The sequence below is a fragment of the Pseudoliparis swirei genome, chromosome 9 (genome assembly GCF_029220125.1).
Source record: "Pseudoliparis swirei isolate HS2019 ecotype Mariana Trench chromosome 9, NWPU_hadal_v1, whole genome shotgun sequence".
NCBI lineage: Eukaryota > Metazoa > Chordata > Actinopteri > Perciformes > Liparidae > Pseudoliparis > Pseudoliparis swirei.
In genome coordinates this window covers 12660266-12675282 of record NC_079396.1, presented here as the reverse complement: position 1 = coordinate 12675282, position 15017 = coordinate 12660266, and the positions used below count along the sequence as shown (strand labels likewise).

General features: G+C 41.8%; 1 protein-coding gene across 1 annotated transcript; it reads right to left on the bottom strand.

Moving 5' to 3' along the window:
- Positions 1-9: 9 nt before the first annotated feature.
- On the bottom strand, positions 10-3555 carry lhfpl5b (LHFPL tetraspan subfamily member 5b). The gene is made up of 3 exons (XM_056424273.1): positions 3144-3555; positions 938-1177; positions 10-230 (listed from the first exon to the last, which is right to left on the bottom strand). The coding sequence occupies exons 1-3, from the start codon at positions 3550-3552 to the stop codon at positions 220-222; spliced, it is 660 nt and encodes a 219-aa protein (XP_056280248.1). The 5' UTR covers positions 3553-3555; the 3' UTR covers positions 10-219.
- Positions 3556-15017: the final 11462 nt, after the last annotated feature.

The following is a 15017-nucleotide window of genomic DNA, read 5'->3' as shown; positions in this document are numbered from 1 at the left end:
ACTGTCCAGCGTGTTTCTCTGACTTTATTAGGTCTTTGACATCAAGTACAGAATTGAAACTACTGTTATTGCGAGGGTTGTGAAGCAGTAAGGGATGCTATACTTTAAATTCACAGAAGGTCACATCGACCCGTCGGAAGAGCAGTTTGACCTGAACTACATTAGGACAGGATGCTCGTTCATTGCATCTTCATCACTCCTGAAGGTCCGCCGCATTCATCAGGAGTTTTCTGTAAAAGAGGGAAAACGTTGTTTATTTCATAGATTTAAGACCCTGGGCCTTGGCTTCCTCCTCAATGGGTTGCAACACACATGACTTACCATGCCAGTTTGCTAATACTGACAAAGATCTGTATTTTTTACCAATATTTAAGATGGAAAATGTGTGCTTTTTTGTAATATGTTGAAAATGTGTATCAGTAAGTAAGACAAACAGTAAAACATCCTTGTTTAGCATTTCATAATTTTTCATGGCTGTTAATGTGTACACTTTTAATTAAACCAATTAGGCAAAAGATGGAAATGGAGCATTCATATATATTTGTATTTTTTATATTCTTCCCTGTAATATTTGTGAAAATCCAAGAATATCTCCAGGAGGGAAAAGCAAAGCGTGAGCTTCAAATCCCGTCACAGAAGGAAAAGCACAGGCTTAAAAAATAAAATGACTCATTTATTCTTATTCAGCCATCACTCATTTTAAATAAGTGATGGCTGAATTCCGTTAACGTGTAGCTGCTTCAGTTTTAGGGTCCTGGCGTCGTGGACGCTGGCTCATTGTCCAAACATCACGGCTTAACGAACACTAATGCTGTTCATGACAAGTCCACATGTCTTCTGTGAAGAAGGCCAACAACCAGCAAACAGCCTCCACAAACCAGGCGTGGTTTCCTCCGTGCTTTGCTCCATGCCCTCCACCTTCATCTGTTTTCATTACCTGCCCCTCCTTGCACCTCGAAGTCATCCGACAGCAGTTTGTCCTGACGGTTGCCGAGAGTGAAGGACAGAAATGCCAGGATGAGGGCGTCCAGGATGCTGATGATGGCCAGGATGTAGGCCCAGCGCACCGTGCAGTTCCCCAGGCTGTACTTATCCGTCATCTGGCCGCACATCCTCTTCACCTCCGGAGAGTCCCAGCCGTCCGGGTAGATCATGCAGCCCATCACCATCAACACCGCTGCGGGGGAAGAGGGACACGGAAATGCTCGAGCCTCGGAATAATTACCCTTGTGTGCTATCACTTTGCTGAATAATTATAAGGGAGGTTCTTCTGAGCCACTGGCGCAGACGAAGAAGCCATGATGTAACCCCATAAAGTGCCCGAGGTTTCATTTATTCATGGTGCAGCAGCAAAGGATGCTCAGTTGGGCTGTTTGATGTGAAAGTTCTTAAATGTTAAACGCTCTTCATCTGGTAAAGAGTCCTCTGGGTTTGTACCACAGTTCCTGTGTAAATATAGATTAAAATCTGAATTTTGCAGATTTGCGCATTACAGAATTGTCAAGTTAAATACTGCAGTGCGGTAACGAAGTAGATTTACTCAAAACATTTACTTACGTAGGATTTTGTGGTTTGAGGTACCTGTACTGTACTATTCCATTTTATTTTATATGCCACTCCATTGTAGAAGGACATATTGTGTTTACGTGTTCCTAGTTATTCTTTTACATTAAAACATATTCACAAGTCTTTGATTTGTTAGCAGTTAAATCCGAGATGTCCACTAACTTCTCAAGGAGTTTCACTTAAATACCTGTTTGACGGCTCAACGGGTAAAACGTATCCATTAGTTGACAAAAAAGCCAAGATTAGAGAATGCTGTTTTTTTAAATGCAAGAAATTATGTAGCTTTTTTTGTCTTCCATAAATCATCCCATGACCTCTGAGAGTTTTCTGGGGACCCTTTGGAGGGGCCTGAGCCCTAAGTTGGAAACCATTAGAAAAAACTACCTGACTGTCTCTAAATGCTGCTTACACATCATGGCATCAGCAATAAAACGTTATTAAGATAATATATTAGTCACAGGGGACACATTTACTGCAGAACAAGTTCTATTTATGATTCTTTAAGTACGTTGAGTTGATATGTCTCTGATAATACTTCATCGTTTCTTTGGCCCTGGGATGTAACAGGTGGGAGTTTTGATCAGTTACCAACACAGCAACACCCGATCTTGTTACATGTAACCAATCCGCCATCAGAGGTGTCAGTCTGGACTGGAACTGGATCCTTTCTTGGCTCCCCCAGTGAAGAACAACACATCCAGTACAAACACACACCTCGCATGAAACTCGAGAGGTGAGAAGACGAGTTTATCACACGCTCACACAGTTTAGAGGGAACCGATCAGAAGACTCATCCCTCACTGCTGAGATATTCAGGTGATGCACTTTGGTAAATATTTGAAAGGTTTCTGTTGAATACTCTCATGACAAAATGTAAAAACACAGTCTTTAATTTGATAATTAGAAGTTCAACTAAAAAAACTATAATGTTTGAAGAGTAAGTGTTGGAGCTGTAACTGTATGACTGTACTACCACAGTATTTGTAACACAATGCCTCAATATCAATAATCTAATGACATTTTATGTGTTACTCTTGGTTTAATCCCAGATGATATCCATCCTCATACTCAATAATCAATATCGATTCATGTTTCAGCTTCACTCAAGTTCAGTATTAGTTCTGTACTACAAAATAAAATGAGATCAAAACGCACCCTACAAAATAAAACACTTGTTTTTTAACCATAAACTGTGAAATCTTACCCCAAAGTATTGTTAATATTTGTGGTTAGATGCCACCAATGGTGGAATAATGTATCTTTTTCTTTACTTAAAAATACTGCTTTAGTCTACATTCTGCATTCAAAAAGTACTCACGGTATTTATTTCTAAATGTACTTTCAAAAGTTTAACTGTCAACAGTATAAAAGAGATCAGCTGACCATGGAGTCGAAACGTTAAAAGATTCTTATGTTGGGTACTTTAATCAATCACGATGAGTCATATTTGCCATAATGAGACTATATTTTGAATGTGATATCTTAATCCGAACAGTAACTAGAACTATCAAACGAATTACGAGGACTTCAAAGTACACCGTGACCTCAGAGCCGTAGAAGACCACGCTCCCCCTCACCTGAGGCCAGCTGCATCCACGCACAGATCTTGTAGACGTTCCCAGCATTGCAGAAGAAAAACAAGCTGAAGCAGACCATCGTGGCCACGATCAGCAGCATGGCGGTCCCCACGAAGAACATGGCGGTCCTGAAGGCGACCGAGGGGATGGAGTCAAAGTCCAGCATGCTGCCCTTGCAGACGAGCTCCGAGGTGAGCGCGTTGCCGATGCAGTAGTTGAAGAGGCCGAAGTACCCGGCCTGCGGGGTGTCGACGCTGTCCCCGATCCAGTAGGGCTGGATGAAGAGCACCATGGTGATGATGACGAAGCAGATGGTGAACACGGCCCACATGACGCCGACGGCTCGAGAGTTCCTCACGTAGTTGGTGTGGTAGATTTTAGCAGCCTCCTGGGCCGGAAGCAGATTCATGTTGGCGATATGTTCTCGTCTTCAATGTTCCCTGTCTTAAGAGAATCCCAACAAATCCATTCACGTTTTTAAACTCAACCCACGTGTCCCAGAGGAGCCTTTAAAGTCGCCACAACACGCGCAACAGGCGCTCGTTACCGCTCTGGCTGCTTTGCGTTGAAAGACCTGGCTCAGGATTCAGCACCCCGGACAGCACCCTCATCTCATTAATTAAAGACGTGACTCTGACGTCAGAGAGTGACAGAAGGAGTAATGAGATCACCAATGAAATACTTTTACAGTATTCAAACTAGGAGGTACATGCATGCATAGAATCAACACTACAGTTGTGTTTTCCAATAGCACGTACAGTTCTGTAAAAGTCTCTGTTTCCTTGGAAAGCCAAAGCTGCAGCCTCTTTCCTTCGAAAAGAAAATACAAATGTTACTTTTGATTCAAATGATGAGATCGTCAGTAAAACTACATATTGCACAATGTCCAGGGGTTCTTTGTGTATCCTCACTGCAGCGTTACAGCATTGTTTAGCGGTTCTAATTCAGTACAAACGCATTTTGATTCCGATGTTTTTGATTCAGGAAAAATTGTTATCACAGGAAAAATAAACAAAAAAAGTTTGCAGATTTCAACTTTTATTAATTTGTATAAAAGTCAATATCGTTGCAGCTGAATATTTTTTTACTGTTATGCTGATTATTTGTAACTTCCTGCCAGTGACAGGAACACAACTAGGATCTTATTTAGATAAATCTGACAACATTGCATATGTCTGTTGTTGCAGATGGTGTTGGCGGTTCAGCAACACCGGAGTCGGAGTCTAGAGGCCCAGACATGGCACAGATGTGAAATCCCGACATGTGGGCAGCTTCAAATCACACAGCACAAATGTGTTTGCCAAAAGCAGCTGGTCTGTGAGGCTTCACACCAAAGCAGAGATGTATCTCTCTTAGTTTGTTCAACAGACTTTTTTTTCTCATTTTAATTGCACTTCTGTTGGCTGATAAATTAATCATGTTCAATACCAGATATTCATTTTGAGCAAAAACAGTCAATCTGATTGCTGCAGCCTGATTTTTGTAATTTCTATTTCGTAATTGCTGGTGTGTTTTGACATGTGTCCTTTAAACTACAGCAACACGTATGGTGTCATTCATTGTGTGTTTTCTTTCCTTGTGCCATATTCAGTTAAGGATGACGAGTCTGGCCCCAGGCTGACAGAGGGCAGCAGGACAGAGCAAGCCGCCATCTGTACCCGTCACCCTGCAGTCATGTTCATAACATGGAGCAGTATTCCGGGGGGAGTGGTTGAACACAGACTTCCTGACAGCTTCCTGACGGCTCCCTGCAGCTCAGGAGGGCAAATCAGCTGCCGGTGGGGGGTAGCAGAGAGGGAAACACAAGCGCTGTCTGAAAGAGAAACACAGAGAGAGAGGGAGAGAGAGGGGAGACGTCACAGCACAGATAAAAAGACTAATCAAACTCAGTCTGTGGAGGAGACATGTGTGTGTGTGTGTGTGTGTGGGGGGGGGGGGGCTGCTTTTGAGTGCTGCTCTAATGAGACGTAATCTCTGATATGTGACATCCTCCGACGGGCTCGTCAAGATTTTCTTCAAGCCTGCTGTTTCTTTGAAGAGGGGATTTGGTTGTGGATGTGGTGAACAAAGAGCCAGACACAGATATACTTTCCACTTATAGAAGGATTAACCTTGTTATTTGTTTTTATTAGTTTTTTGATAACAAAAACTTGTTCAAGGCTTATTGTAAAGTCTAAATAATGAAAGCCTGTAGTGATATGAGGGAATTAGTGAAATCCAAAGATCCACTTATGCTGCACTCATAGCTCATGGTTACGAATGAAAGATAAACCCATGTCCATCTGTTTTTGACCAAGAGCAACACTGCTGTGCTAAAGCTCCCGAACGAAACTTAAATCTGATTTCTACAGCCTGTTTTCCATCACACAGGGTCTGGCATTAGTAGGAGGGTACAGGTGTTTACCTGTGTTAACGTTGCCTCACCTTATTACATAGGTTTGATTTTAGGGGTGCCATCATCTCCTAAATATAATATATAATAAAGCAGGATTTGTCTTTTACTTTATTGAGGAGTAATAAATGTATTTACCGTCTGTCACTCCATAACTTTTTCATTGTACACAGCAGAATCTATTTTTTATTCTTCAAATAATTTGTCTTTGTGCCACAAGGCATCCAGCACATTTCAGACACAACTCAAGTTGATGGTACATATAATAAAAACTACGAATGGCCATCTCTCTCCAATCAGCAGCCAGCACATGGAAGCAGAAGTTGATCCCGGCCTCGTTAAATGTTAATTCAGGTTAACTCGATGGTAATTTTGACATTTTCTTATTTTGTTTCCTAATTAATGAGCATTGGGTTTGTACATGGAGATAACTGGCTGCTCTTCAAAAGTCATAATCTATCAGTCATGGTGGCTGGATTAACAGGCCTGTGGGGCCTGCCACACACAATAGATGACGGCCTCTATTAACCTCTTTCCTTGTCGATTTTACTTATTTACTTTACTTATCTACACATGTGAGATTCTTGTACTTCCATGACACTTCATTTGTTTCTATTTTACTTATAATTCAGAGGAGCATATTGTACATTTATTTGACAGCTTTTGTTTGAAACTTTATAAATGAAGATTTTACACACACAACACATCAGTACATTACATGTTATGCTTAATGAATCAGCAATAATGCTAATAATGTCAAGCTATAAGGTTGTATTATTAAAGTTACAAGGGAAATTCTTCTCTGGAATGAGTACTCCCTGATGGACAGAAACGGTGTGTGTTTGTACTCTTTATTGGAAAGTAAATAGAAGAGATGTGACAGGAAAGAGTCGACCAGCATGGTTATTGTCTTACCCCAAAGCCACCAGGACGCCCAAACAATATCTTTCTTTAATGGTAATTAAGAACTTTTATGTCTGGAGAGTGAACAATAAATAATGACTTGATGTTAGAATGAGACGTCTTTAATTGTTGCATCATGGACGACCTCAGGATCTACTTTCTAAACACAGACCCATCGGAACAAACAGAGACTATTGTTTGGGGTGGGATAACATGATATATTTTTGGTGTAAGTTGGAGGAGAAAGGTAGCAGCCTTCAGAAAAAGCTGCCTGGCTCATTTAGCTCCTTCTGGTTCTTTGTTCATATTCAGCGAATAAAGAAATCAGTGGATTTGTGGACTATAACTACTGAGCAGAGAACTGGAAATCAAAACAAGGCCCGGTGAATAATTCTCAATATTACTGGTGAGTACGATTATTGGAGGTGTTTCTTTGCAATCATTAGCTTTCTTGATTTGTATTCATGATTCTGGTTGAGGAGATATTCCATTGTTGTATTTTTTGACTTTTAGGTCTTATTAAGGGGGATTTTTTGAGTTGGTCAAACATTGGGGACATTTAAGTGGATATTGCAGGTATTTTCACGTGAGCTTATTGCAAAAGAAACTCATTTATTTCTTGTTTGTTGTCAGAAGGTTTTGAGGCACTGACATTCGTTTAATACCAGACATTAGCATCACTGAAATACCCCATTACACTAGTTAACTGCTGGATGTACCTTTGATCAAAGCTATAGTGGAGTGTTTATGTTGTACAGAGGCAACACATGGCTGATATGAACACACAGTTGAACTGTAGAAGTCTTTAAACTTATGTCTTCAAGTTTCAACCGAGTGAAACAAACTTGTCATTGCTGTAGATATTAATGTCCCAAGTCCTTAAACCTCCCCAGGTCCTCTGTAAATGGGTAAATCATACTTCCTTGGTTCATCATATTTCTTTCCATAATCCAATACGAGGTGTGTGAGCTGTTGTAAAATGGCCTGTGGCACTTCCAATAACCTTGGCAGCTTTATTACATTTATGGCCAACTTTCATCAAATGAGCGACATGCTTATTCCGTGATGTGATTAAGGTTTGCTGCTGAGACGGAGAGACTACATCATAATATTTTTCTTGAAATGTGACAGATATTCCATCATCGTCAAATTTTCTTTTGGCTATATTATTGCTTTATGTTATGGGACTCATCGCCCAGCAAAGTGTCGGCGTCTTTGTAAAAGATGCAGTTTTCAGCCTTTGGATTCATAACAAACAAGCCCTCCAATCAGACGGCATTTCATCGAAATATTAACTTTCTTTTAAACCCAGGCACAGATTTATTTCACGATTGGGTGCTGCATGCCCATTGGTGCTGGTTTGAGGAGAATACTCGGAGTTAGTCAGTGTTCTCTAGCATTCACTTTAATAAACCACTCCAATCAGTATGCAGGAGGGTTGTTGCAGGAGGGTTAACGGTCGTGTCTGTAGTATTCCTTCATTTTTATATATCTCACTGGCTTTGTGCATCCTGAAACAGCCTTCCAAACACCCCCTTGTGTTGCATCAATAACCTTTAAACTGCACCGTGGCATTGTTTCTCTTCAGCACCAATGTTTGAAGATAATGAGCTCTGTGAGATCAGTGCAGATATTCTCTGCCCAGGAAAAGAGATGAGCATCCGCATTCCTGTGGACCCAAACGTTCTCCTCCACTCCCTGCACCAATGTCACCCCCTAACCCCCCAACCCCCTTCATTACAGCACGGCAGCTCCATGGATGCTTGTCCAGCCGGCTCTGAGGTTTCTTTCATCCCATTTTGTGTTGGAGTCGATGTCGTTCTGCAGCAGAAACACGTCTTGTTATTTCAGACTGAGAAAAGACCGCAAGGGGCTTTAACTCTCTAAGAGATCCAGCATTTGTGTATTAGGGATAACTGAGGCATCTACAATCGTTAACTTACAACCTTTGGAACGTGTGTTTGGTGTCACACTAATGAGATTACTTCCTCAACACAGATGCTCTGCTTTTGTGAAAGGATAATAAAAGAAAGAATAAAAGAAAACAGAAAACATGCCTCAAAATGCCTTTTTTTCCCTTTGCGTTTATGAAAAAATATTCGCCAAGATTGTCCAAGAGGGGGCAGTATGCCATTAAGTGTATTGAGTCGGGTCATTTATTAGCACATATGCACAGAGGATAGATTAAGAGTGTGCTCCTTTCATACTTCCACTAAAACCGGACACACACAATCTTTAATCACATTGATTTTCATATTCAAACACCTACTTTGAAAGTAATTTTCTCTTCTTTGTCTTTCTTTCTCATTGAGATTTTTAAATGATGTGTTTATTCTGTAGATGTCCTGCTGAAGCCCAGTGTGTGTGTGTGTGTGTGTGTGTGTGTGTGTGTGTGTGTGTGTGAGAACATGATATTAAGAGCTGGCCTCATCATTCAGAACTCCTGACTGAATCCCTGTGAAAATACTGCTGCTCCTACCAACACAGCTGTTATCGGTGCAACAACACCAGCTTCATCTCCGAGCTGCTCATGCGCTGCGTGAGAAATCCGGTGGGGGCAAGGACACGCATGGCAAGGAGGCATACTTCTCATCGTTATTGTAAAACCGTGTAGCAGAAGTGAGAGGAAGGAGGATTCCCGCCCCTCAACACGAACATTAGTCGAGGCGGCGCTGTATGTGAGAGCTGTAAAAATGATTGCTGTTAATTGGACTGTGAAAGATTTCTACTGCAGATCAGCCCTCTCTTCATTCCACTCTTCCTCATTTCACACCACGGATTGTAAAGGGTATTAGTTTAGACCATGTCCTCTATTTCTCTCTCTGTGTGTATGTATGTATGTCCTTCCACACTATACTTGTTTTTAGCATGTATGACACAATATTCATAATATTTAAGATGTGCTATTACCATACAATACATCTGTGGGTTACCATTTTGTAAGTTACGAACTGTAAATTATACAAGACTTGCACAGACAGATGTCAAACAAATACTTTCATATTTTGGTAAATGCACTAATTTTGTTTCTGAGAGTTGGATGAGAAGATTAATATCTCATCTGTATCATAAATATGAGGTTGGAGCTAGCAGGCGGTTATCTGGTCCTGCTGGAAATAGCTAGCCGGGCTCCGTTAAACAACAACAACAACAACAACAACACATATCTTGTTTATTGCGTGAAAACTATAAGTTGTTGTTGAACAAGAGGCTATGTGTTGGTGTATGTCTTGGCTGGGCACAGTGACTTCCTGGAGTCTTTGAACAAAGCTGTTTTCTCCTCTGAGTGTTGCCAGGTTGGGCTTTTCTGTCCATGACTGGCCAGGTAATGGGGTTTGGGCAGCTCACGACGATGTTGACTACTTTCTTGTATAATTTGGTCCTGTCAATGGAAGTTAACAATTATTGATCACCACGTGATTTATGCAGACCTTAGATAATCCCAGGAGGCAGTTGGAGTCAAATTAAGTAAAATTCAGTAATATTTGAGGATTAATAAACCATGACACATTACACCCTTCTCTGCACTTCCATTCGAGCAGCTACCCACCCATAACTCTATAAAGACTGTGTCCGTCCTACGGCTACTTCAATTAATTAAATCAAAAGTAACCAAAAGAGGAGTCATACAAAATAACCTCATAAAGGTTAACACTAGTTCAGCAGTGCAATAAAACAGGAGAAATAAATGTGGACTCCTAAATATTAGATCTCTGTCGTCTCAAGCTGTATCAGACTGATTTAGTTTGTCTTACTTAAACCTGGCTGAGTCATAAAGAATATGTCAGCCTAAATTAATCAACTCCTCCAAGTTATATTAATACTCACAGGAGGAGGTGGAGTAGCAGCCATCTTTGACTCAAACTTATTAATAAATCCTAAACCTAAATTAAACTACAACGCATTTGAAAGCCTTGCTCTGAGTCTTTCACACCCAACCTGGAAAACATTACAGCCAACTCCATTTGTTATACTGTACCGGCCACCAGGTCCATATTCAGAGTTATATCTGAATTTTCAGAGTTTGATAAGGTAATTATTGTAGGAGATTTTAATATCCATGTGGATGTTGAAAATGATTGAATATTTGTAATACGTCAAATACAAACGTAATCTGGGGAGAAAAACGTTTCAGTCAAACATAATTGCAAATTACGTTCTAGTTCTGGGGGAACTTCATTTTCGTGATACAGGGTTGCTATGTATGTGTGTGCATCCAGGTCGTCTCTCTTTCTGTCATCTTTTCCTTCAAGTTGCTCATAGCAACACAAACTGAAGATATGTCTGTTTTTCATACGTACCATATGAAGGGAATGTAAAGTTAAAGTAAAGATATTGACTATAAGCAAACTGTAAACAATGTAACATGTAAGTAATGAGTGCCTTCACTTCATCACCCGTCGGCTGGCTGAATCGTGGAGTATAATGGAGGTGAGTGAGCTGTCATTCCTATGGAAATTGTCACGTTTCGCCGGCTGGTGGCGGAGTGGTCAGGAATAGCTCGAGGGTTTAAAGACTGCTGGCGTTAACGACACCACAGCAGGCCTCTACAGCTACCCGCACTCGCCACTGATGAGTTTTTTCCCAGACAGTGATGACATCCCCGGTTCCCTGTGAGCGTTTGAATCCCATCAACTCCTAAAATCACACTGCTCCTGTAATGAGGAAAACCATAATGACCAAAACGGCTCGCAGCATCCTCTGGCTGTGATGGCTGCACCGAAGGGCATGTGCATAGAGAGGCGGTGCTTCAGCTGGCAAGTAGCCTTTCCTCATTATCTAGATGTGAGCGCCATGAGGGTTGAATAATGCAGAGGGTGTGGAGTCGCATTAATCATCCTGTCACAAATGTACTGGTCCACTCCAGAGACAGGAGTTCACACCCCAGGATGCAAGTGCTCTGAGGATGACAACAACTAGTGTCCTTTCTCACTCAACCGCAGTGCACATGCCACAGGGTTATGGCACTCTATAGTTTTCAATTTCGCTGACAGATCCCTTCTGATAATATTTGGGGATTTGAGCTGTAATGGTTGTCTTCCTTTGCAGCTCCGGCTCAGCGGTGCCCCTCTGCACCAGCATCTGATTTCTGTGTGGGAGTAATCCTGCTATTTCTCCTCAGAGAGCCATTGGTGGTGCACTATGCCTGCTGTGAGTCTTATCCTGCAATGTTCACATATCACTGGTGGTGTATTCATTCCCACCCATACTGCATACAGTGCACAGGGGATAAATGTAATGATTTGCATGGATATAGCTTTGAGAAAATACTGATGAAAGGCTCTCCCGCCCACACAGGAAAGCAAATTTTGATCAGGGGTATAGGAGCAAAATGTCTCCATGCCTCAAGGCATCGTCGGGGCAGGAGGCTGCAGCATTTCACATTACACCCACTGCTTGTTGAGCAAATAGATGAGGTCAAAATCCTGTGGGAGAGTCTTGCTTCTTGTGTTGTGCCTAAAAGTAGTCTCTCCCCTGGTTGTGATGCAACTTACTGAAGCAGTTTCTAAGCATCTATATCACTCTTATTTCATCTAAAATCAGCTGTTGAGCTGCAGAGTTTCATTCAACACAAACTAAACTGCTTCCGTTAGCATCTTGAGGATGAATGATTCGTGGGCGTGTTGCTGCATGAAGAAGCTGAAATGGAACATTTTGATGAAGCTGTCGCCTGGGATTGAATAGATGAACAGGTAATACATTTATCTCAACTGCCTCTGAGGGAATTCAATTCCCTTTCTTTCATTGATTGACACTGGTCACCTTGACGTTGGCAGTTCACGTATGCAGGAGTCATTTCTTTGTAATTTAAAGTTAAAATGAGATTGTAACTCTGCGGAAGCTGCCAAGACTTTGCACGTGTGTATGTGGTTTAATCCATGTATATTTTTGTAAAACACATTTTATAGAGATAAGATATTTGCAAATACAACATTTTAATTGGGGCTCATTATTGCATGTTTGAGGTGTCATATATATTGTATATCGCCACCAACATCAAAGTCAAAGTCAAAGTCAGTTTTATTTGTCAATTTTCCATATGTGCAAACATACAGAAGATCGAAATTGCGTTTCTCTTCTGTCCAACATAAAGTGAATTGTGCAACATATAGACAACATAGAGTGCAAAAATAGTAAAAAACATGTGAACATATAGACAACATAAAGTGCATAGACAACATAAAGTGCAAAAATAGTAAGAAACATGTAAACATATAGACAACATAAATTGTGCTAGCAGCATTCAGACATGTGAGTCTGAAAGAGGACGGAGTGGGAGGATGGGGAGAGTTCAGCTTCCTGACAGCCTGGTGGATGAAGCTGTTGGACAGCCTGGCGGTGTGAGCCCGGAGGCTCCGGTATCTCCTCCCAGAGGGCAGGAGGCTGAAGAGACCGTGTGAGGGGTGGCAGGGGTCCCTCACAATCGAGGTCGCTTTGCGGGTGAGGCGGGTGTTGTATATGTCCTGCAGGGATGGGAGGGGGGGGAGTGAGGCACCCATGATCCTTCCAGCTGCCTTCACTATGCGCTGCAGGGCGTTCCTGCTGTGGTCTGTGCAGCTTCCGCCCCACACAGTGATGCAGTTGGTCAGGATGCTCTCGATGGTGCCGCGGTAGAAGGTGCACATGATGGATGGGGGGCTCCCTGCTTTCCTCAGTTTCCGGAGGAAGTAGAGGCGCCTCTGTGCTTTCTTTGCCAGCGATGTAGTGTTGGCTGTCCACGAGAGGTCCTCACTGATTTCCACCCCCAGGAATAATATAATACATGTCTAATATGATTATTTATATAATGCAGATGTATAATACTATAATACAAATCGTCTGGCCTATTTTAAACTTACCTTGTGTTGTCACTCTCCCATGGTTATCCGACTTTCCTACTATTTACTATCTTATTTATTTATCATCTTATTTCCTCTTACAAGTACTACTTGTGGTCCCTAGAGTCTTAAAAAGTAGGATGGGAGCCAGAGCCTTTAGTTATCAAGCTCCTCTTTTATGGAACCATCTTCCACCTTCAGCCCTGGAGGCAGACACAGTCACCTCATGTAAGAGGAGACTGAAGACTTTCCTCTTCTAGTCTTATAGTTGGGGCTGAATCAGGTTCACCTGGTCCAGCCCCTAGAGATGCTGCTATAGGCTTTTAGACTGCTGGGGGACGTTTCAGGATACACTGAGCACCTCTTTCCTCTCTCTACTTATGGATGAATTTTCATCTCTCAACTCTGTTTCCTCTCCGGAGTCTTTGTGACTTCACGTCTCATAGGGTCCATCGGACCTGGCTGGGGCTGATGCCTCCTGCCTGGTGGGCCGGCCTCCTGTCATGGACCTGCTGATTGAATTGAAAAAGTGTCTTTTAGAAGGCGAGTACAAGACACCTGCAACAATAATTTTACTTCACCGAGTTGCATAATGAAATGCAGTTGTTGTCCCTTTATGCATAAGAAAACACTACTATTGATTTATTCATGGTCCAGGAGGAGTTTGAGTCTGACGGCCTGAGGAAAGAAGCTGCTCTGGTGGTTCGGCAGCTGATACTTCTGTGTCTCTTGCCAGATGGCAGCAAGTAGAACAGGCTGCGGCTGGGGTAATATCCCTTGAGTTCTTCGCTGGCCCCTCTTGTCACCAATTTTACTTATTCTCTGTAGATATTGCCTTATTATTTTTCCTTTAGAAATACAGCCATTTACAAAATCCCCAGGATGGAGATGTGTGTCTCATGTCATGTTGTTTGGGATTTCGATTCACAAGAACTTAAAACCCACCCCAGCGCCATTAATGTCGACCACATTGTGTCTTCACCTCCTCTTTCCCAACATTTACAAATAGCTCTTTGGTTTTACTGACGTTGAGCAGCTGTTTGTTCTTTGAGCATCACTCTGCAAGGTTGTTGATTTCCTCTCTATTTGTAGTCTCATCATTGTTTGTAATCCGGCCGATGGTAGTTGTTCAGGAGGTCTAATAACCAGTTACAGAGTGAGGTACTCAAGCAAGGAGTGCGAAGTTTACCAATCATTTTCATCAGGGAAATTGTGTTGAATGCTGAGCTGAAATCAACAAACAATATTAGGATGTAGGTGTTGTTATTTTAAAACCAAAACACGAGCCGAAAGACTATAAAGCTCCGTGGAGTTGAATTGTCGAGGGATGATTCCCTCTGCGTTTACCTCGAGGAGAGAATGAGTGTCCAGATATGTACACAAATATGTCATGAATTTATTTTTGAATTCTCCCTGGAAAACCAAGGAGGGACTGTCAACTTTACGCTGCTTTTGTTGTCTGCTAACATGTTTACGTTCTTCAGCCTCTGAAGATATTGAGGCTTTTTTTCCTCAGTTGTCTCTGTTAAATGTAAGGCTGGAAGAAGCTTTGTTTTATTTTGCATCACATTTAGCTCTTTCTGTGTTGGTGAGTTGTACAGAGCCTACTCATATATTTAGGGACATAAAGGTGCTTGGGCTTCATAACTCATGAAGTCTGATTCCAGTCATCAAAAGCTTACTCGAGAGGCTTTTCATACATTTTATGGAAGAAGAGTGTTGACCCGAGTAAAGCTGCTGAAAATAGCCTACAATTTAAAA

Coding starts and splice junctions, on each gene's coding strand:
- lhfpl5b (XM_056424273.1), bottom strand. CDS start 3,552: ATGAATCTGCTTCCGGCCCAGGAGGCTGCTAAAATCTACCACACCAAC. Junction 1,178..3,143: donor GTGGATGCAGCTGGCCTCAG/GTGAGGGGGAGC, acceptor CTTCCCCCGCAG/CGGTGTTGATGGTGATGGGC.